Here is a 21,798-nt window from a genome sequence, read left to right as displayed (position 1 = left end):
CCCCAAGATCTCTCAAATTTCCGTGTCCCCCCCAGTTCTCCACTCCCGGCGCTTTTAAGGGGGTCCCAGGGGGTCCCAGGTGTTTCTCAGAGGGCTCCAGGGGGGTCCAGCGGGGATCCAGAGGGATCCAGACGAATTCTCTGGGATTCCCCGTCCCCTCCCTCGGTCTCTTCCGCTTCCGCGTCCCAACCCGCGAGATCGGGATCTGCCCGGCGACCGGTGACGTCACTCAAACCCCGGGCCGCAATTGGCGAGTGTGAAATAGCGGCGCCAATGGCGGGGCGGGAGGCGGCTCTGGGGGCGGGGCCGCAGCGGAGCAGCGCGATGGCTCCAGCGCTGGGTCTGGGGGCGCTCTTGGGGCTCCTGGGGGACCCTGGGGGCGCCACGAGAGGTGAGTGGGAACCCCAAAACCGGGACCGCCCTTAACTGCAACTCCTGGGCACCGAGACCACCGTGAACATCCATTCCCGGGCACAGGAACACCCCTTGACCCCCAGTTTGGGTCCTGTGACCCCCCTCCATCCCCTTCCCCAGCACCGGGACCCCCCTGTACCCCCTTATCGGGCACCGGGACCCCCCGGACCCCCGTCAGTGTTCTGGGACCCCCCTGCACCCCCTTTTCGGGCATCCCGCTTTTCCCAGACCCCAGACCCGCCCTTTTCCTTCACCTTTGCACCCCCCAGATCCCCCAACTTTCCGTGTCCCCCCGTTTTCCGCTCCCGCCGCTTCCCAAACGGGGTCCCGGAGGGTCCCGGCCGTCCCAGGGGTCTCGGGGGGGTCTCAGGGGGATCCAATGGGATCCAGATGAATTCCCTGGAATTCCCCCTTTCCCCCGTCCCCTCCCCCAGCGCGTTCCCTCGGTCTCTTTCTCTTTCCCGTTGCCCAGGCTGCGCCTCCGGGATCCGCCGCCTCTCCCAGCCCCAGACCCCCCTTTCCCTGACCCAGGGACCCCCTGGACCCCCATTCCTGCCTTTCCCAGCTCCCAGACCCCACTTCCCTCAACACCGGGGACGCCCGGACCCCCCTTTCCTGGGCACAGGGACCCCCTGGATCCCCCATCCCGCCTCTCCCAGTCCCTTCCTTGAACCTTGCACCCTTCCCGGCTCTCCCGGTTCTGCTTCCTGACCCTTGGACGCCCCCAGACCCCCCAATCTCTGCATCCCCCCAGTTCTGCACCCTGTGCATGGGGGTCCCAGGGGGCCTGGGAGGGTCCCCGGGGCTCATGGAGGGTCCCTGGGGGGATTCTGGGCACTGGGACCCCCCTGAATTTCCATCTCTGAGCACAGGGAATCCCCTGCACCTCCTTAACCTGTACCAATCTCCCCCTGCATCCCCTCTCCCAGTTTCCCCTTTCATTGATCCCTGACCCCTCAATGACCCCCCAAATCTCTGTGTCCCCCCAGTTCTCCACTCCCTGCGTTACCTGAATATGGTGGTGTCAGAGCCCTCCCTGGGGATCCCCCAGTACATGGAAATGGGGTTTGTGGATGGGATCCCCATCACACGCTACGACAGCGAGCGGGGCCGGGAGGAGCCACTGACACAGTGGATGAAGGATGGAGCTGAGCTGGAATATTGGGATAGGAACACCCAGATCAATGTGGGGAACCAGCATGTGGCTGCTGTGGACCTGGAGACAGCGCGGGACCGGTACAACCAGAGCAGGCGTGAGTGGGGGGATCTGTGGGGCTGGGATGGGATCTGTAGGTCTCGGATGTGGATTCACAGGGCTCTAAGGGGCTGAGATGGGGATCCATTAGGATGATATGGGATTTCCTGTGATCCATGGGCTTTGGACATGGATCCATGGGGCTGAGATGGGATCTGTGGGGCCAGGTTGGGATCCCTGGGGTTCCATCCCGTGGGGTTGGGATATGCATCCATGAGGTCCAAGGGGCTGGGATGAGGTTCTGTGGGTCTCCATCAGACTCTGGGTCTCCATAGGGCTGGAATGGGGCTCTGTGGGGCTGGGACACAATTCCAGGGGTCTCTGTGGGTACAATCCCCCCAGGTTTCCACACCATACAGCGGCTTAAGGGCTGTGACCTCCTGTCTGACGGAAGCGTCCGTGGATCCTACCGGATTGCCTATGACGGGCGGGATTTCATCTCCTTTGATCTGAGATCCGGGAGATTCGTGGTGGCCGACGGCGCTGCTGAGATCACCAGGAGGCGCTGGGAACAGGACGGGACCATGGCTGAGATACAGATGAATTACCTGAAGCACGAGTGCCCTGAATGGCTCCGGAAATACGTCAGATACGGGCAGAAGGAGCTGGAGCGCAAAGGTGGGTGGGAATTTGGGATTTGGGAATGGAGGATTGGAGAACACAGTAATTTCTGTTGGAATTCCATGGGTAGATGTCACTCCCATCCCGTTCCCATGGAATTCCATGGGTAGATGTCATCATCATCCCATTCCAGTGGGAATTCCATGGGCAGATCTCACCCCCATCCCATTCCAGTGGGAATTCCATGGGCAGATCTCACCGTTATCCCATTCCCATGGAATTCCATGGATGCACCTCACCATTATCCCATTCCAGAGCCCCCTGGTGTCCATGTGTCCAGAAAAGAGGAACACGGGACGCTGATCTTGTCCTGCCACGCCTACGGATTCTACCCCAGGACCATCGCAGTCAACTGGATGAAGGGGGATGAAATGTGGGATCAGGAGACGGAGTGGGGCGGGATCGTTCCCAACAGCGACGGCACCTTCCACACCTGGGCCAGGATCGAGGCGCTGCCGGAGGAGCGGGAGCAGTACCGGTGCCAGGTGGAGCATCCCGGAATGCTGGAGCCCGGGATCTTCGCTTGGGGTGAGGCTGGCAATGTGGGAATTGGGAATTCCCAGATGGGGGTTCCCCTTCCCCTCCTCACCATCCCGCATTTCCCAGAGCCGACATCTGGTGGGAATCTCACCGTGGTGGTCACTGTGTCCATCATCGCTGCCATCCTCATCCTCACTGTCCTCATTGGATTCATTGTCTGGAAGCTCCAATCCGGTAACACACGGGATGGGGGTCGGGAAGGGGCACGGATCCACCCGGCACCGTTCCAGGAATCCTGTGCCACTGACGCTGATCCCACTGTTTTTCCCCAGGGAGGAGGGACAGGGATGGATACAACATGGCAGCCAGTGAGTCCCAGTGGTGGATCCAGCTCTGGATCCCCTCTGTGCAGATCCCAGGATGGATCCTGGGGTTAATCCTGGTGTGTGATCTGTGCTGGAATCTCATGGATCTTCTCTTTCTGCAGGAAAAGATGTGTGAGCCAACGGCTTGACTGCAGGTGTGGAGCAGGATCAGGGTGGGATTCCAGAGGGAGACTGTGGCAGGATGGACAGACTGGGATCAGGGAGGGATTGTGGATCAGAGCAGGGGTCCAGAGCAGGATCAGATGGAATTGGAGAGTGGGATTGGGGCTGGATTCTGGAGCGGGATCTGGTGGGATAGATGGGGCAGGATTGGTGTGGGATGGATGGAGCAGGAACAGGGCTGGATTCTAGACAAGAATCAGGTGGGATGGAATGGAGCAGGACTGGGGCAGGAGGGACGGGGTGGAATCAGGTGGGATTCTGGATCAGGGCAGGATTCCAGTGGGGGATCAGTTGGGATAGATTGAGTGGGATCAGGTTGGGATTCCAGAGAGGGATTGGGACAGGATGGATGGGGTGCAATCAGTTGGGATGGATGGAGCAGGATTGAGGTGGGATCAGGTGGGATTCTGGAGCAGCTCCTGCTCTCCATGGGCTCCAGCCAGGTCCATCCTGTGGGATGGGGACAGGGACAGGATGACACTGTGACCCTCTCTCATCCCAGCAGGAGTCACTGCCTGAGCAATCCATGGAGCTGGATCCAGCCCCTTCCTCTTCCCAGGAAAGCCAAGAGCTGCCAGCAGAGCTCATCCTGCTGCTCCCACCCACCCCACAGCTCTTGCTAACAGATCAGTTTCCTGTTTTCCAATATTTCAAAGCCCAGATATTCCCAATGCAAGAGCCCTCTTGCAAATATTATGAAGCCACTCTGGGAGGTTTCAGGCCAACCCTCAGGCTTGATACATCTTCAGGGGGCTCATTACACGCTGGCCAAGTGGTAGACTGTATCAGAAACTTTATGTTCTTTGTGTTATGAAACTTGATGTTCTTTATGAAACACTCTGTTAGAAGGCTTCCTGCACACTGCTGCTGATAAGATGCTGCCCCTTCTGCTGGGTCCATGGGGACTTTACTGGCTTGAGCTGTGACAACCTCTGCCTCCATGAGGCTGATTTAGCCGTGCAATAAAGGACTTTGCTTTTACAACTGCCCATCGCCCTTGTCTTCAGTGAGGACACCCCAAAAACCCGACACACGATGGCCCCGGTGGCCGAGCGGTGCCAAAGAGCCATCGAGGACATCCCGAGGCTGCTGCGGGCACAGCGACATCCCGTCATCGGGGTGGTGACGCCATCGGGGACATCGCTGGTGGCATTTGTCCCATCCCCATGTGGTGTCTGAAACAAATTTGGGGAATTTTGACTGAAACTATCCCAAATCCTGATGAGAATTCTTAGAGTGACATCAATGGTGACACTTGGGGGCACTCAAGGATGCTTAGGGAAACTTGGGGACACTCAGAGACGTGGGGGCAGGGGGTGAATGAGCCCCCTTCAGTGCCTTGCAGGAGAGGAAGCCAACCCGGGTAATAAATTACAATAGAAATGACAACATAAATGACAAAATACTGGCTTTCGCATTCATGTATCAACTTTTGCATATTGATCACAATGATTTTGATACAGTACAATTTATAATTCCTTTCAGCTGCTTTTTGATGAAACATAACCTATCAGTTTATGTGTGCACTGTATAGTCTACAGAAATGGCACTGCAATAAATGATTTTATGTCCTAGGCCTTAGCGAAATATTAAAACAGAGACTGCACAATGCTAAATTGCTTTTATAGTATAACTATTATAACTAACTTTTATATTAAAACTAACTCAGAGAATGGTGTTGTCTCAGTTTGAAAGACAGGTGTTTTCCAGGGAAAGCCAGAGCCTCCCTTGGAATTGAGAAGTCAAACCCTCTTCCTCCAAATTATAATTTAATTAAAATTTAATTCATAATTTATAATTTTGAAATAAAGGGGCTCTCATGCAGAGGTAAGTGGATAGGAATAACAGTTCTCTACTGGTGTGTATAACCAGGCAAACAAACAACACCAAGCACAGCATTAACAATAAACAGAAGCAGAACCCAGGAACAGCTTCCCTGAGCGCGGCACTTTCCCCTTTGGTGCAGTTCCGGGCACGGCCAGCAGGGGCGCTGGTGGCTCCCGGTGGGCGGGGCAGGTGCGATGATCCCCCCGCGGCTGCAGGGGGCGCTGTGGGGCGGGCTCGGGGAGCGCGCGGGAATGGCGGCTTTGTCCGAGCCGGGAAGGGATGGAAGGGATGGATCAGAAACTGCGGAGCTGTGGCTGAAGGAATGGAAGGGAGGGATCAGAAACTGCGGAGCTGTGGCTGAAGGGATGGAAGGGATGGATCAGAAACTGCGGAGCTGTGGCTGAAGGGATGGAAGGGATGGATCAGAAACTGCGGAGCTGTGGCTGAAGGGATGGAAGGGATGGATCAGGAACTGCGGAGCTGTGGCTGAAGATGCAGAAGGTCTCAGCAGGCAGGCAGTGCCAGCCCACAGTGTACAGAAAAGCCTCAAAGCAGCGCTGAAGAAGCAGCAATGGAGGGGCAGGGCTGGCCCAGCTCCAGCAGGACAGGAGGAGGTGAGCTCAGAATTCCTGGGCACACCAGCAGATGGTGGTAGATTTCCCAGGACCAGACTTGGTGGTTACAGTGAACTCCTCCCGCAGCAAGCAGCAGCCTGGCCGTCCTCTCTCCGAAAGCCGAGAGCAAGAGACAGCGTAGCTGCCCCCAGCCCCCGTCCCTTTCCTGCCCCAAAACTCGCAGGATCTTCCCCCTCGAGAGAATCTCCCAGAGAAAAAAAAGAAGTGTAGCCAGGTGCTACAACTGCTCTCCTTTGGCCCCTCTGCTCTGTACCCAGAAGTTAGTTTAAGTACCCATAAGTACCCAGTAATTAGTCTTCTAGAAACTCGTGGGAAAGAATTCTGTAAGTAAAAAAGAAAGAAATCTGACCCCAACATACATCCTTCCCTAATACGGGCCCCACTCCAGTGTCAGAGCCAGGTGTCTCCCCCCTCCCAGTAACTCATCTCTCAGGACTGGAAGGTGCCCCAAAAGCTCCTCAGTAACCCCATCGCCCCAAGCTCTTCATGCCAACATGTGGCTGTCTCATTGCAGAGCCCATCCCAGCCATCCCACCTCTCCCAAACACAGCCCCGTTCTTGGTGGGGCAGAGCCGCTGCCGGGGCCATCGGTGTGTGCAGGGAATCCTTTATCCCCCTCGTGCAGCTCCAAGTTCCCAAGGGCAAAGCCCTGGGTTCTGAGGCTGTCCTCCTCCTCCCCAAATTTGTTTAATACCCAAGTGTGACAAGCCCGTGCCCTGTGGCAGCAGCCGGTGCCGGGACAGCCGCGGGAGCTGCGCTAATGCCCCGCGGTGCCCGGGGGGACTGAGGGGATGGGAGTTCATAAGGACCCTCCATGGCCCTCACTGTGCACGAGAAGGGTTTTTAGTGCCTGGGATTGATTTCCCGGGGTTTCTGGGCTCTGGGGCCTGAGGAGGCGGCAGAGGGACCCGCGGCCGGGGTTGAAAAGTTCGTGGCAACCCCAGCCCAGTGCCCGAGGGCTGAGCGGAGCTGGTTGGGAACACCCCGCTCGTCTCCGCCGCTCAAAGCCGCTTCCCCAGCTCCGGCTGCCGCCTCCGCCCGGCCCCGGCGCGGTCCCGCGGGGTCACCGCTCGTCACGGAGCTGGAGGGGTTCGATGGGGTCGCGCCCCGCCCGTCCCTCGCTGTGGCTCCTTCAGTGACACCGGGCGGCCGAGACCCTGTGGTGGTGTGACTTTCATAATGAGTTTTATTGTAAGACACTTGTTCTTTGTACCCCGGTTCAGTGCAGTTCTAGTTTTAGTTCCCCTTTTGTTACAAGTTGTAAGCTTCTCCCCCAGCCTTCCCCAGATACAGCCCCTCATTGGTTTGCCTTTCCCTTCTTGGGTACCTGTCCATCACATGTTAGGAAACCCTCCTGCCCTGTCAGTCACTCCAGGACCTGTCCCCCAGGTCCAGAAGCTTCGATGGGAGATCTCTGGTGACTGGCTGGGTTGCAAGCTTTCCCCTCCTACCTCCTGTTCATTGATTGATGCCAATGCATGTTATGTCAGCAGACACTCCCCAGTTATACCCCATTGGTTGTATGTCTACCCACCCTGAGTTCCACCCACTGTATAAAACCCTCTCCCCCTTGAGATTCAGGGTCTCTCTGAGGCACTGGTCTTAGGGTGAGGGCTCCCTCCCTCCTGCCCAATAAACCTAAGTTCTAGTTAAGCCTTTGAGGGTCCTGTCTTTCTTCCTCTACCATCGCAACACGGCAGGGCTGGTCAGCACTAAGATCCCACTGACTATAGATCCTGTGGGGGCGTGTCGGGGCTGGCCGAGCGTTGGAGGACACGCACCGCCACAAGACTGCGGTAGACAGGGACGAGCGAACGGAAGATATCGCGCTGTACGGTAAGACAGGGCTACCCTTCCCCCATAAGTGTTGCTGTCTGTTATGTTATGTCAGCCAATAGTTAGGCCAGTTCCATAAGCAGAAGGAAGTGATGACACAAACACAGGTTATATATTGCCATGTAACTCATGAATAAACACCATTTGCCGTCCACCATATTGGTGTCTGTGAGCTCTTGGCCCGAGTGACCTGAGGTGGTCGCCGTGCCGTTCCTGAACCAGGCTGCCACACCTCGGAGGAGGCAACAGACCCCTCGGTGCTGCCCCGACCAGCCCTCGGTTCTGCTCTTTTAGTGTCGGGGAGCGGCCACTGCCAGTGCGGTTTCTGTTATTTTTTATTCTATTCTCTACTGCTGCTGCTTCTCGCCACTCTCGGTGCAGTTCTTCCATGACACGGGCGGCGCGGAACCCTCGGTGCGGTTCTTTTCTTGTATTTTATTCTATTCTCCATGTTCAATTCTATTCACACCTTGCACCCGCCTTGGCGCTGCCCTTCTGCTCACACCCGGCAGTGCCCATCCCACAGAGCGGCTCTTCAGTGACACCGGGCGCCAGGGAGCCCCCAGTGTAGTTTTTTATTCTATTTTACTCTATTCTCTGTATTTTATTGCATTCACCCTCTGCCCGTGCTTCGGTGCAGCTGCTTCAGACACGAGCAGGAGAGATGCACTTGGTGCAGCCCGTTGATTGCATGTGAGTCACTTCTATTTTAGCCTCTCCTTTCATTCCCACCTCCCCCGTCTCGCCGAGCGACTCCTCCATGGACCCGGGGCGGCACAAACCCCTCGGGGCGGCTCCAACAGGGCCCCGCCCGCCGCCGCTCCCCGAGGCCTCCCCGCTGCTCCCCGGGGATCGGACACCGCAGGCGGCCCCGGCTCCTTCCTCTTCCTCTTCTTCCTCCGGGCGGGATTGAGCCCCCGCCGCCGCCCGGCTCCTTCTGCCGCTCCTGCCCGGCACGAACCGGCGGTGCCGCTGACGGGGCCGCAGCGCGGCTGCCCCGGGACTGCCCCGCGCCTCAGGGCCGGGCCGAGGAGTGACCGCACGGCTGGGGAGGGACCCCGCTGGACAGGGCAGGGTCTGACCCCATGGACAGATCCCACGCCACAGCAGGGCAAGGCTTCCTGTCCCTAAAGGGGGAAGCAGCGGCACAAACTGACCGTAACTCCCATCCCTTCTCCCTGCACCGCTGGGCAGAGGAGGGAGGGAACCGGGAATTGTGGTGAATTTTCACATTCGTCGTTATGAAGCAGAATCACAAGTGGAGCTCCTCCTTCAGCTTCAAACGGGGGACTCCAACTTGGGCTCTGGGATTTCCATAACCTCAAGGTGTTACTTGGTACTGGACACTTTAGTTTAGGCAATATGAGGCCCTTCTGCAGCAATGTCTCTCTGTTTATTGTCTATTTCCCCCCAGCCCTTGTCCCCCTCCCGGAGGTTTGCAGGAGGAGCCGTCCCACAGCCCTTCCTGCCCCGGCACCCGCGGCCGCTCCGGTGCCGTCAGGCCCCGGCTCCAAGGGAAACCACAAACCCCTCTGGAAATAAACCCGCTCTGGGGGAAAACCCTGCAGGGGGATTGAATCCCACAGACAGCCAGGGCTGAGACTTGGAGATTCCAAATGCTCCAAGGGGCCGGAGGGAACCGCGCTGGGGCCTCGGGGCCTCCCTGGCGGCACCTCCGAGACCCCCGAGCAGAGCGACCCCTCCCGCCCCCCAAAATCCACAGGTTTGGGTCAGCTGAGGAAAAGAGCTGGAAAAAGGGACTGGAAAGGGGGTGGACCCCGAGGGGACCCTCAGCCATCGCCCCAAAAGGAAGAGTTTTCTTCAGGAAAGCTACAGGAAAATCCAACAGAAACCTGGAAGAAGCCGGGGATGGGGAGGGGACTCGGAGCCCAATTGGGGAGAAAAGTTTAATTGGGGCAAGGAAAGTCTTATTGTGGGGAGAAAATGTGAATGGAGAGGATTTGAATGGGAGGGGATGATCTGAACTGGGGAGAGAAAATGCAGTGGGGGAGGATCCCCCAGCCCTCGGCTGTGCCCTGAAGGGGCTGCCAGAGGTTCCCCTGCTCCGACCCCCCAGGCTGGGGATGTGGAGCTGCCGCTGCACCCCGGGAATGTCTCAGGATAGAAACTCCATTCAAGCTTTCATGGTCCCAGTCACTCCCAATAAGATCCCAGTTGTCCCCAACATGGTCCCAGCTCCTCCCAGTCATGCCCTGTATGGTTCCTTTCACTCTCAATCCCTCCCAGTAGGAGTCCAGTATGGCCCCAGACACTTCCAGTATGAACCCACTCACTCCCAGTCACTCCCTCTAGGATGCCATTTGGCCCCATTGTGGTCCCAGTTGCACCAAGCATGATCCCAAAATGAGTCCAGTCACCCCCAGTATGATCCCAGTAACTTCCAGGCATTCCCAGTATGAGTCTGGTTTGATCCCTGTCACTCCCTGTATGATCCCTGCCATGCCCAGATCCTCCCAGTATTATTCCAGTCACTCCAAGTGTGACCTTGTCAGTCCCAGTACGATCCCAGTATGATCCCAGCTGCCCCCTGCATCTTTCCAACTGCGCCCTTTCACCACTGTTACGGTTCCAGTCACTCCCAGTATGATTCCAGTCACTCCCAGTACAATCCCAATCATGCCCAGTATATGCCAACAGCACCAAGTTGCTCTCAGCATGTTCCCAGTAGTCCTCAGTGCGGTCCCAATAAATCCCAGTATGATCCCTTGTGCCCCAATTCTGGTCCCGCTGGGTCCCAGCCCTGGTATATCCTGGTGTTCCAGTCTGTCCCAGTCCATCCCAGCCTGTCACATTCCATCCCAGTCCCTTCCCGGCAGCCGCCACTGTTTCCCGGATCCTGCGCCCCCCCGCACCCCCCAAGAAGCTGACGGGGATCGGGGGCTTCGTGTTGGGCTTCGTCTTCCTGGCGCTGGGGCTGGGCCTCTGCCTGTGCAAGAAGGTGAGGGGGGGTCCCGGGGGTCGTGTCCCCCCTCCCCCAGAGCGTGTGTGCCCCCCCGGGGCCCCCCAGCCCAGTGTCACCCCCTTTTCTCTGCCCACAGAGCTCCTGAGCCGCCGGCGGCCGCAGCCCCTCCCCATGGCCTTGGGCCCGGCCGGGACTCCCCGCTCCGTCCCCGAGATGATTTTGGGGGCCTCGTGTGTCCCCCCAGCCCCGCTGTCACTCTGTCCCCACCCAGCTGCTCCCAGTGTTCCCAATAAAGCTTTGAAGTTTGCCCTGGTCTCGGGGAGCAGCTGGAGCAGCTGCCCCAGAACCTCCCCCAGGGTCTCCCAGCACAGCCAGAGCCGCTGGGCCTGGGGTCCCCAAAGCCCTCAGCAAGCCCCAAGACCCTCCCAGGAACCCTCAGCTCCCTCAAACCCAGCATCCCCCACAGCCCCTGCAAGTTCCCCCCATGGCACCGGCCATGGCCATGGCCCCACATGTCACTGGCCATGTCCCACCCTGTCCTCACCCGTGGCTGTCTCCCCACAATGTTTCCATCCCTGTCATTGTCCCCCACGTCCTCATCTGTACCCGTGTTCCCCCCGTGTCCCCATGAATGACCATGTACCCCCCAAATATCCATGTGTCCCCATGTCACTCTCCATGTCTATGTCCCCTGTCATCCCAACCATGTCTTAGTTCGATGTCCTTATTTTTACCACAGTGTTGGATATTTTAAATGAAGAGAAATGAAAAGCAAATGAAGGCCAAAAGAAAAGGATTTCCCTGTCTGTGCCAGCTGAGGATCCACATGCTTAGATGGGAGGGAAGTACCATTTTTGGAGGGGTTTCCACTGCAATCTCCAAAATCTCGGTCTTTGCCCCAGATCATCACCACTTGGCTGTGGAAGACACTCTTGGGCAATAGGAAATCAAAATCATGGAATCCCTGAGGTTGGAAAACACCTCCAAGACTATCCAGTATTTATTGATGCCCCCATGTTGGAGTTGAGACGGCCATGAACTCAGAGTGCTTCAACAAAACTTCAGAGGCCTTCAAGTATCAGCACCTTGTTATCTAGAAGTTCCTCACACCTTTTCTATGTAGCAATCCTCCAGGCAGCTCCACACAGCTCAGGCTCTTTTTCTCCTTCTTCTCTCTTTCTTTGGCAGTTCCAGCTCACTGCTTCCTGTCCCTAGAAAAGCCACTTAACCCTGTCTGTCCCTCATGCAGTGGCTCACCTTATCTGTCCCTTGCCCAGCCTCCTGTCCCTTCCTCCTCACAGCACGGCCAGGAGATGCCAACTGACTCTCTACCAACTCACTCACTTTTGTATCACACCCATAGCTGTGAGGGCAAGGCTGTTCTCACTCTTCAGTAATTAACACAGCTGCAATATATAGGGGCAGGATTGCCCTTAGCACTACATCTGTCTCCCCATACCCCCAGAAGACAGAATTGAACACAAAAGATTTTCTGGGGTTGAAAGACAACAAGTCTGCTCCCCCCAAGGAATTCCCAATGTCCGTCTGTGTCCCAATGGATGTTCCTGTCCCTGTGTTCATCCAGGTGCCCACAGGGAGACAGGAACCAGTGCAGCCCCCCCAGCCAGGTGTCTTCCCAACACGGATCACCAGGACCACGGATCACCAGGGCTCTGCCCAACGGGGTCACTGGGGACCATCCAACGCCGATCCTCCCATGGGGGATGGAGCTGGAGCAGCGCACGAAGCTCTTCCCGCACTCGGGGCACTCGCGGGGCTTCCCTTATGGTGCCTCTGCTGGTGTCTGGTCAAGTTAGAGCTCATGGAGAAGCCCTTCCCACACTCAGGACACTCGTAGGGCCTCTCCCCGGTGTGGATGCGCCGGTGCACAGTGAGGTGTGAGTTGCGCTTGAAGCCCTTCCCACAGTCGGGGCAGCGGAAGGGCCTCTCCTCTGTGTGAATCCGCTGATGTTTGAGGAGATCAGAGCTGGTCTGACACCTCTTCCCACACTCAGAACACTCGTAGGGCCTCTCCCCAGTGTGAATCCGCTGATGTTTGAGGAGATCAGAGCTGGTCTGAAACCTCTTCCCACACTCAGGACACTCGTAGGGCCTCTCCCCAGTGTGGACACGCTGGTGCTTTCTCAGCTCCGAGCTCCATCCAAAGCTCTTCCCACATTCCCCACACTCATAGGGCCGTTCCCCAGTATGGACTACCTGGTGGCGCATAAGGTTGGTGCAGCTACTGAACCTCTTCCCACATTTCCCACACTCAAAGGGCCGTTCACCAGTGTGGATCTTCTGGTGCTGGATCAGGTGGGAGCTCTGGCTGAAACACTTCCCACACTCCCCACACTCATAGGGCCGTTCCCCACTGTGAATCTTCTGGTGCCGGACCAGGTCAGAGCTCCAGCTGAAACCCTTCCCACATTCCAGGCACTTGTGGGGCTTCTCCCCTCCATGAGGCTTCTCCACCAGCTCTGAGCTCTGGCTGGATCTCCGGCCGCCCTCCTGGCACAGGGCGGCTCTTTCCTCCTCGCAGCTCCCTGGGCTGGGTTTGCAGCCCCTCCTCCTGCGGGATCTCCAGGGCTTTTCCTCCTCCTCCATCTGGGCACTCCTTGGCAATGAAAAATCCTGGTTTGGGGAAAAAACAAATGGAGAGCACCTTAGAATGGGGGTTCCTCCTTCCCCAAGTTATTCTCAAGAAGTCAGTGGGCACCTTGTGTCTGTGAAAACCTCCAAAACACCAAGATTCAGCCCAAAAGTCCTCCAAACATCAAGACACAGGTAAAAAAACTACCCAAACACCAAGACTCAACCAAAACCGCTTCTAAAATATAAAGATTCAGCCCCTTGCAAAAAACCAAAGCATCAACATTTAGCCCAATAAAGCTGAGAAACATCAAGATTCACCCCCACGAAAATCGTGGATCCTCCTCCTGGTCACCTGCTGCATGTGGGGGGGGCAACACTCCTGGGGCTGGGGGGAGGCTGCAGGTACAGGGAGGGGTGGAACCTTCTGCTGCCTCCTCCTCCTGCTCCTCCTCCTCCTGTGTCCCTACTCCTTCTAACACTCCATTTCCTCCTACTATTCCTCTTTCTCCTGCACAATCCCACCTTCTCCTCCCATGAGCATCCTTTGAACATTTTGTTCTTCAACCCTGCTTCTCCTTCCCTTCCCCTCCTGCCCCAGGCCCAGCACCCACTGCCAGCTCCTTCTTCCCCCCCAAACCCACAGCATCCCACCGGAGGGGCACGGATGGAGCTGGGGCAGCTCGGGCTGGGGCAGCGCTGGGCTCTCGGCCGCTCCTGCCCGCACTCGCTCCCCACTGCAGCCGCTCCCGCCACGACAGCGCGGGGGGACTGAAGAGAGAAACAACAAGGATGACACCTCACCACCTGAGCCTGGGGCTGGACAACTGGGCTCCAACATGCAAATGGACCAAAACAGCAAAGTTTAGGACTTCGTGACCAGTCGTCCATGAGGAGACCATTTCAAGTCCACCTTGAGTGTAGCCCTGGTCAAGCTCCTGCCCTGCCCAAGGTCTGCCCTAAAGAGCTTTCAATAAATATCTGCTTTATTCTCTAGCTCTGTCCAGTCTCTGTTTCAGGCCAGCCTTCCCAAGGCATCATTCTCCCAGAGGTAATTAAGGACATGGACAGCCAGAGGGGCAAGAAGGGAAGTCCAGAAGGGATTTAGACAGCAGGGGATGGATGGTGTTGGTGTGCTGGGAAGGGTGAGGGGGAAGGGGAGGGTGCAGGATTACAGTTAAGGCAAGAGGCAGCAGGAGGAATCTCTGTGGTGAGAAAGAGGATGATGGAAAAGAGCAGGAAGAGAAAAATACTGAGGACTGGGACGTTTTCAAGCAGGGTGTAATGCTCAAACTCTGGGAGCTGATGCAGATGGTTTGTAGCCCCGGTTGGCAGGAGAGGCAAACAAGGAGGTCAGGATCCCAGGGGGTTTCTCTGTGCTGGGGAGCGGCAGGAGCGGGCGCAGAGGGGCGGCACCGGGAGCACGGGCTGGGGGCCTGTGGGGAGCTGCGGGGCCGGGCCGGGCTGTGGGGCAGCCGGGGCTCAGCGCCGGGCGCTGCCTGACCCCACCACCCCCCGGGCAGGGCCGGCACTGGCCCCCGGCCCCCAGGAGGCTGCGGGACGCCCCGGCCGCTGCCCGGCCCCGTGGAGCTGCCGGCCCTGCCCGCCGGGGGAGCCGCCTTTGGACACTGCGGCACCACAGGCACCGGCTCTGGGATACGGGCTCTGCAGGGCACGGCCAGCACAAGCACCAGCGCCAAGGAAGGAAGGAAGGAAGGAAGGAAGAGCTGGGAAATGTGCATTATCCCTGCAAGGATCCAGATCATCTTTGAAGGATCTTGTTTGGGCCCTGCAGAAAGGAATGATTGTGCAGAAAGCTCAGCAGCTGTCAGAGGATGAGCACCCACAGGCACTCAGGGGGGCTGCACGAGGGGCACAAGAAGCCCCTGCAGCACTTGGGCACAAAGGCACAGCAGGTGAAGGCAAGAAGGGAGCAGGAAAAGGCCAAGCTGAAGGCAAAGGCCATGGCAGAGTTTCCACAGCCCCTGAGGGATGAAGCCCAGGGCCCAAGGGGGCCCCAGCACCGAGGGGACGGGCTCGGCCACAAGCACCTGGCACAGGCATTGCCCTCCTCGGCAGGGGAGAGCCCACCCAAACAGCCCCTGCCAAGGAAGCAGGGATCCATCTGCAGCCCACAGGGACACTGCAAGCACACACAGCAGCACCCTCAGCAGGAGCAAGTCCAGCCCTGCACGGACATGGATTCCTAGGGCTGCCACAGCTCCCATTACACCAGGGACCCACCACACTGGAGCCCTTGACAACATTCAGCCTGGGGCTGCATCCACACCAGGCCTTTCCTCATACACACAGGGGCCTCTCCACCCACTCTCAATCTCAGACCTAAGGGGGGAAAATGCCAAAAATGTCTTTGATTATCCAGGGGACAAGTGGGAAAGATGAGGGGGGGGGTGTTTTATTCAACCACTATTAGCAGATGCCAGGGATGGGTTTGAAATGCAGGAAGTTTTATTTGCTCCTAATTGTGATTGTAATTTACTGGGAAGGCCTTTGATGGCTAAATTGGGAATGCAAATTAATATTGTAAAAGGTGATACAGAGGCCAGTTCTCTTGTACCTCTGTGTCAAATGTCTGGCAAGGCCTGTGCTGAAGTGAACCCACAAGTGTGGGCAGCCCCAGGGAAAGAGGAAAATTAGATTCCCAGCCTCTCCAAATTACTCTGAAGTAACCAGCACTGTTGGGAAAGATGGGACAGGAAGGACTTATGGATATGATTGTCTGGCAAGAAATACTGCAGATGAAAAACCTGTGAGTGCAATAGAAATGAAAGCCAGCTTTGACATGTAGGCACGGGAGGCAGGAAAACGGTGATTAGCTGGAGATGGGTTGAAGGGCAGAAACAAAAGGACTCAGGAATGCAGCCTTTCCACTCTGCAAGGGATCAGGGCAAAAGCAGATAAGAAAAGTAGTCTTTAGAGTTTAGAATATAAAATGACATGGTAATATAGTAGTTCTCATAGGCTGCATGCAAAGTTTGTAGGTTTTGGATCTTGCACCGGTTGGTCACTGTGAATTAGAATATTCAACACAAAAAGAGAGAGAATGGATTGTAACAAGGTGCCCTCTCTCTTGCTCTTGCTCTCTTGCTCTTTCCCCCCACGCTCTTGCCCCCTCTCTCTTATCCCTGCTGTCTTATCCCTTCCCCCACTCTTACCTCACTTCTACCCCTGAGCTCTCTTCTACCCTCTCTCTCCCCTCTCTCTCTCTCGGGGCTTCCCTCCAGCCCAGGCTGGTGGCTGAAGGCAAAGCCCTCTTTACCCACCACCCTTGTAATAAAGCCACGTGTTTCTAGAATATCTCAGCTCTGCAGAGTTCCTTGTCCCTGCCGTCCACGGATGTCACTACACAGCACGAGTGGTGTCTAAAAGCAAAACCCTATTGCAAGGGAGTGTTATATGTGTGTATTATAAAATTGGCTTTTCGCAAGATGTGTGCTATATGATTAATAACATAGTAAGGATATAGGATATAAGTTTATTTCTGCTATTGGTAAAAGAAGATTAGATACAATGGGAGTAGTTGATGTAAGTATGCTTAAACTGTCTGTTTGGTTGGGATAACATCCAATGAACATATAAAGAGGACCCTGCTATTGATACACCAACTATCAGCATCTCCCACCTGCAGAAAGCACGGACCAAGGCCCAAGCTGGACGCGATAAAAAGGACACAGCCACGAAACACGCATGCTCTAAAAAGGCGGACCCAAGGAGGGGCCATGCAAAACAGCTCCTGGAATATGGAAACTAGTTTATGGAATTTTATGAATATTCATATATCGATATAACGGGAAGGGTATTTAACGAGTGTCTCTGAGAAAGCAAAGTGTGGACTTGGCTGAATGCCGAGTCACCCGGCTGGCCGTACTTGGCTTTTTTTATCTCCTAATTGTCTTAATTATTTTATTAAACATAGTTTTTTAAAATTACCAAAAAGTGAACCTCGTTTTTCACAATTGGGAATTGCAGGACCTGGATTGAGGATTCTCTGCTCCAGCTAAAACATTGGATGACTTTTTAACCCCAGACAAACTCGGTGTTATGGTTTGAACATGGGAAAGGGAACAAGACTTGAGAAATGTAAAAAACCCCCAAAATTATTGATGCCCCAGCCATGGCTCCTCCAGACTCAGAAAATGAACTGGAATTGTATGTGAGTGTTAAACAGGGCCAGGCCAAAGGAATTCTTGTGCTAAAATGTTTAACCCAGTGGCCAGAGTGGCCCCACTGTCTGCAGAATTGTGCAGCCACAGCTTGAATGGGACCTGAGGCCTGAAAACTGACAGCACAAGGATCTCCTGTTGTCCAAGTCTGGCATCAAGTTCAGGCTTTGAGAACCAAAAGAGCAGGGCTGGGTTATTCCAGCAGGAAACTTGTTCAGTGGCACAGGAGGATTTAGAAGTGAGGACAGGGGAAGGGTTTAACCCAGCCTCCTGTTGGAACAGCCTGCACAGGGGCTGGGGAGAAACCCATGACTGCACTGAGGTGACAGAGCTCCAGAGCCAGGCTGGGAGAGATTGATGAGACATTCCCTGGCCTCAGGGAGAAAAGGTGTTTCTGGATGGGGCTCCAAGGGCAGCAGAAGGGAAAAGAGTTACAAGACGCTGTTATTTAGGAAAGGGAATCAGACAAAGCACAGGTTACCCCCCACATGGTCAGCTCAACCGGCAGAGCTGTGTGTGCCTGTGAGAGCCTGGGACTGAAATGCCCTGAGCAGGAAGGCTGAAATATCTCCTGCTGACACCATGTCACCCAACAGGGGGCCAAAGGCAATTCTGACTTCTGCAGTAATCACTGGATCACTTAGAAAGCTATTTCTGAAACAAATAATTCCAAGAGAAAGGATTGTGGAAGCAATAAACTACAATAGGGGAACTCATTTTACAGGAAAGATCCTTCAGGGGGTTCTGGCAGCTTTAGGAACACAATGGGACCTCCACAACCCCTGGCACCCCCAGAGCTCAGGTCAGGTAGAAAGAATGAATGGGGAAATAAAGAAACACCTTTGGAAGCTGCTGACAGAAACCAAGAGGCCACAGGTGGGGCTTTTGCCATTGGCTCTGGCAAGAATAAGAGCCAGATCCAGGGCAGATATTCAATTATCTCCCTTGGAATTGATCTTTGGAATTCCTTCCCCTGGCAATTCTCCACCTAGTGCAGGCTGGAGATAAGGGATGTGTATTTAGAGCAGCCTGTGGCCAGAATCCTGTCTCCTGTGAAATCTCTCCCACTGGAAGCTGGGCTGGCACAGACCCTGCCTTGGGACTTTGCTGTTCACACCATCCAACCAGGACATGGGGCCCTGCCTGAGGAGTGGGAAGAAGCACCACTGGGGGCCAAGTGGCCCATCCCAAGTGTCCCTGAGCACAGAAACAGCCCCAGCACAGCTCAGCACGGGGGGACCCCTCACCCTGGGCTCAAGGGCTCGGAAGGCCCAAAGGAGATTTGGACTTCCCGGCTGCAGGAGGAGGATGGGAGGCTGCTGATATGAGAAATGTACATGCACGTGAAAATTCAGAATTTTGGGAACATAAAATGTGCTTCAACAGGTGAATGGGAGAACAGAAATATTTGCAGCTTATTTAGCAGTTTTGTACAAGTAGAGAAACAACTTGTGCCAGAACACACAGGAGTGTAACTTGTAAGGAAGGACCAATTAACAAAATACACAGGAATTTAGTTTCTAGGTTAAAGCCATGGAGATAAGATTTATATTATTAAAACTCAGTAAAGAGGGACTTAGGTATTATGAAGACCCAATAGAACAGAACCAATTGATTAAGAAACCAGCAAGAACCAGGCTCCTGATTTTGGCCAGGACAAACTGTCCTGGGAATTAGCATTACCTGACAGGGCAATACATCCTCCAAACCAGGGGATATCTCCTGCAAACCCTGTGCACCTGCTCAAGACAAGGTCCAGGTTTAAATACACGTTGATACCACAAATCCACACCTCACCTGCCCATTCCCTGCCTTCTCTCATTCGTGCTCTAATTAGAGCCCACCCGTCCTGGTGGTTGTGAGCTGGGGCCTTGGGAGGAAGGCTGAGTCTTCCTCAGGCTGATCTTTGCTTCAGGGCAGGTGCAGTGGAGGTTTGGCTGTTTGTCAGGTCACTTTGCTCTTGCCAAAGATTAGGAGCTAGATTTTGCTGGATTTAAGCCACAAACTCTGCTTTATCGATTTTTGACAAATACCTGCTTGTGAGTTTCGGTATTATACATCTTACCTGTAAGACTTCTACCTTTAACTACCTAACAAGCAAGTTTAATAGCTAATCTTCTCAGTACAAGCTGCTTCGCTACTTCCACAAAATTATCAAATGATAATTCGAAAATTCTGTATTTTTATATTCATAAACGTTCTCCATATCAGTTAAAAAAAAACCAAAACAAAACAAAGCAGATTGTGGGGGGGCACATGTGAGTCATTCAGTGGCTGCTCTGGAAGAGAAGCTCCATTCCAGGCAGCCAGGAGAGGAGCTTTAGAAATGCAAATTAACACTGCTGGGGAAAAGTGGGGACAGTGCACCAGGCTCTTCTTGCCTGCGGGAGGAATTGGGCTGATTCCCTCTGCCCCTCAGCCCAAGCTCTGCCTGCTTGCACAGATGGAATTGGCACAGCCAAAGGCAGAGCCCACAGGGAGGAGATCTGACTCTGCAACACAAATTGCTTCAGCTGCAAAGGGAAACAGCCAGTGGAGAATGGTGTGAAAACTTCACTACAACAAGTGGGGGGAATCATCCCTCTCCCCACTCCAACATGTGCTGGCACTGTCTGTGTCACACGGGGAGCATCAGACCACTGGGCTGTTTGTGCTACCACAGGCTCAGAGAAATCACTTGGGAATCCAAGTCTGGGATGATTTAATTAGAGAAAAGAGATCAATTGATGCAGCCCTGGCTGGAGGGAGCCCCCAAAAATGGGGAAAAGATGGACGGCCACCACAACAAATCCTACAACACCCTGGACCAGCCCCTGGGAACCCAAACCAATTCACATCAGGAGCCAGAGAACACATTGAGCATTTCAAAGGCACAATTAGATTACAAGATGTCCACGAAATAATAACCAACCAGACAGACCCAGCTCCTCAGTCTGGCCCACCAATCCACTCAAACCAAGAACACAACATTTCACCACGGGCTGGGATCAGATTATCTGTGAGCAGAAGGAGGAGGACAGGGTGGAAAATTAAATGACTCAAGATGCTGTTGACAAACAGATGACAACAGAAAAGTGGGGAAACAGAAAACAAAGGAAATAAGAAAGCAGCTCATGTTCCGGTCCAAACGTGGAAAGGATGGGAATGGGACACGGTTTGGTGGCTCCCTGGCACAGCAGGGGTTAAACGAATGCTCTTTCTCCTCTGTTGTGCTACAGCAACTCTCATCTTTGGGCCCTGCACCACACCTTGCTGAGGGCAGCTCATTCAGCAGCTGAGCAAGGGGATGCAGGTGGCAGCCAGGCCTCCTGAGCCACACACGGCTACAAAAGGACAGGGAACGAGCTCACTGACAATAATCCCAAAACCAAAGAGGAGCCAGCAAGAAAAAACAGAGTCAACGAGTGAATCTGCTTGGAGACAGGGCCGGGGACTGGGAGATAAGGGAGCAACGGGAGAATCCATCAGTTTCAGAAAATGTTCCTCATTGACACGGACTGTGCTCAGCCAAGGCCCTGCGAAATTCCTGAACACCGAGAAGAAGAACAAAGACTGAGCAGAGCCGGGAATATCGGATGTTCTACAAAAGGGGGGCGCATATTAACGAGGACATGCAGGAGGCGGATCGGGAAGTCGGAACTTTCCAAGGACCTTCGCCACGGGGCAAAGGGACAGGGAGATGCAGGAGGGAAAATCAGGAGAAAAAGGAGGCCGCGTCCTACAACAATTGGAGAGACCCCCCGGCAAAGGCCGCACGGCCTCTCCCTTTGTTCAGGAATAAAGTCACTTTTACAGGACTCCTCGGGCTCCTGTGGGGACACAAACCTCTGGCCACCTCTGGGAATTTTCCCGCACAGCCCCCCCGGGGACAGGGTGGCCACCTCCGTCCTCCCCACAGGAACCGGGACGAGCCGGCGCTGCTCCGGCAGCGGCTCCTGCCGAGGCAGCGGCGGGAAGGAGAGCGCGGGCAGCCGCTCCCGCAGCGCCCTCAGGCCACGGGGAACACGGCGCCGACACGGCACAAGGAACCCGCCGGAGCCCCCTGCCGCCCCCTCCGCCCGCAGCCAGCCCCGAGCCCCGGCAGAACCGAGCGCGGCTCCCACCTGCGCTGGGGCCGCCTCCGAGCTCCGCCAGTGCCGCCTCACCGGGCTCCGGCCGCTGCCGCCGCTCCCGGGGCCGGTCCCGGTTTCCAGAGTCGCTCCGCGCTCCGGGGGCCGATCCGAGCATGGCGGAGTGGGCGGGCCGGGATCGTCCCTCAGCCCAGCTCTGACCAATCAGCGCGCGAGAAGGAGACGCGGCGGGAGACGTCGGCCAATGGGGAAGAGGGGCGGGCTTGGCGCGCGGCACGGAACTGCCGCGATCCCGTCCTGTGATTATTCCATTGTTTCCCTAATTTGAAAAGTCGGATGTGAAACTGGGCTGGGATGTCCCTCCGGGCACAGCGCCGGGGTCTTTCCTCAGCCACCTTTCCCGAGAAACCGCT

The 21,798-nt window shown here is 55.5% G+C and overlaps 2 protein-coding genes across 4 annotated transcripts; one reads left to right on the top strand and one right to left on the bottom strand.

Moving 5' to 3' along the window:
• Positions 1-306: 306 nt before the first annotated feature.
• On the top strand, positions 307-3,866 carry LOC310923646 (class I histocompatibility antigen, F10 alpha chain-like; the record flags this gene model as incomplete). Of its 2 annotated transcripts, XM_083885567.1 has the most annotated exons (8): positions 307-391; positions 1,404-1,667; positions 2,012-2,287; positions 2,546-2,818; positions 2,897-3,004; positions 3,103-3,138; positions 3,258-3,290; positions 3,821-3,866. In XM_083885567.1, the coding sequence occupies exons 1-7, from the start codon at positions 325-327 to the stop codon at positions 3,269-3,271; spliced, it is 1,038 nt and encodes a 345-aa protein (XP_083741693.1). In that variant the 5' UTR covers positions 307-324. The 2 variants fall into 2 exon arrangements, with proteins under 2 accessions (XP_083741693.1, XP_083741692.1); XM_083885566.1 differs by lacking the exons at positions 3,258-3,290; positions 3,821-3,866 and having other exon boundaries at positions 2,897-3,207.
• Positions 3,867-11,883: 8,017 nt separating this feature from the next.
• LOC310923649 (uncharacterized protein) lies at positions 11,884-21,618 on the bottom strand. 2 transcript variants are annotated; one of them, XM_083885570.1, is made up of 2 exons: positions 21,419-21,618; positions 11,884-13,173 (listed from the first exon to the last, which is right to left on the bottom strand). In XM_083885570.1, the coding sequence occupies exon 2, from the start codon at positions 13,144-13,146 to the stop codon at positions 12,226-12,228; it is 921 nt and encodes a 306-aa protein (XP_083741696.1). In that variant the 5' UTR covers positions 13,147-13,173; positions 21,419-21,618; the 3' UTR covers positions 11,884-12,225. The 2 variants fall into 2 exon arrangements, with proteins under 2 accessions (XP_083741696.1, XP_083741695.1); XM_083885569.1 differs by lacking the exon at positions 21,419-21,618 and adding an exon at positions 13,931-14,025.
• Between the last annotated feature and the right edge of the window lie 180 nt (positions 21,619-21,798).

The sequence above is a fragment of the Zosterops lateralis genome (assembly GCF_965231275.1).
Source record: "Zosterops lateralis genome assembly, contig: HAP1_HAP1_SCAFFOLD_160, whole genome shotgun sequence".
Lineage (NCBI taxonomy): Eukaryota > Metazoa > Chordata > Aves > Passeriformes > Zosteropidae > Zosterops > Zosterops lateralis.
The sequence above is the reverse complement of the archived record's forward strand: the minus strand, read 5'-3'. Positions and strand labels throughout refer to the sequence as shown.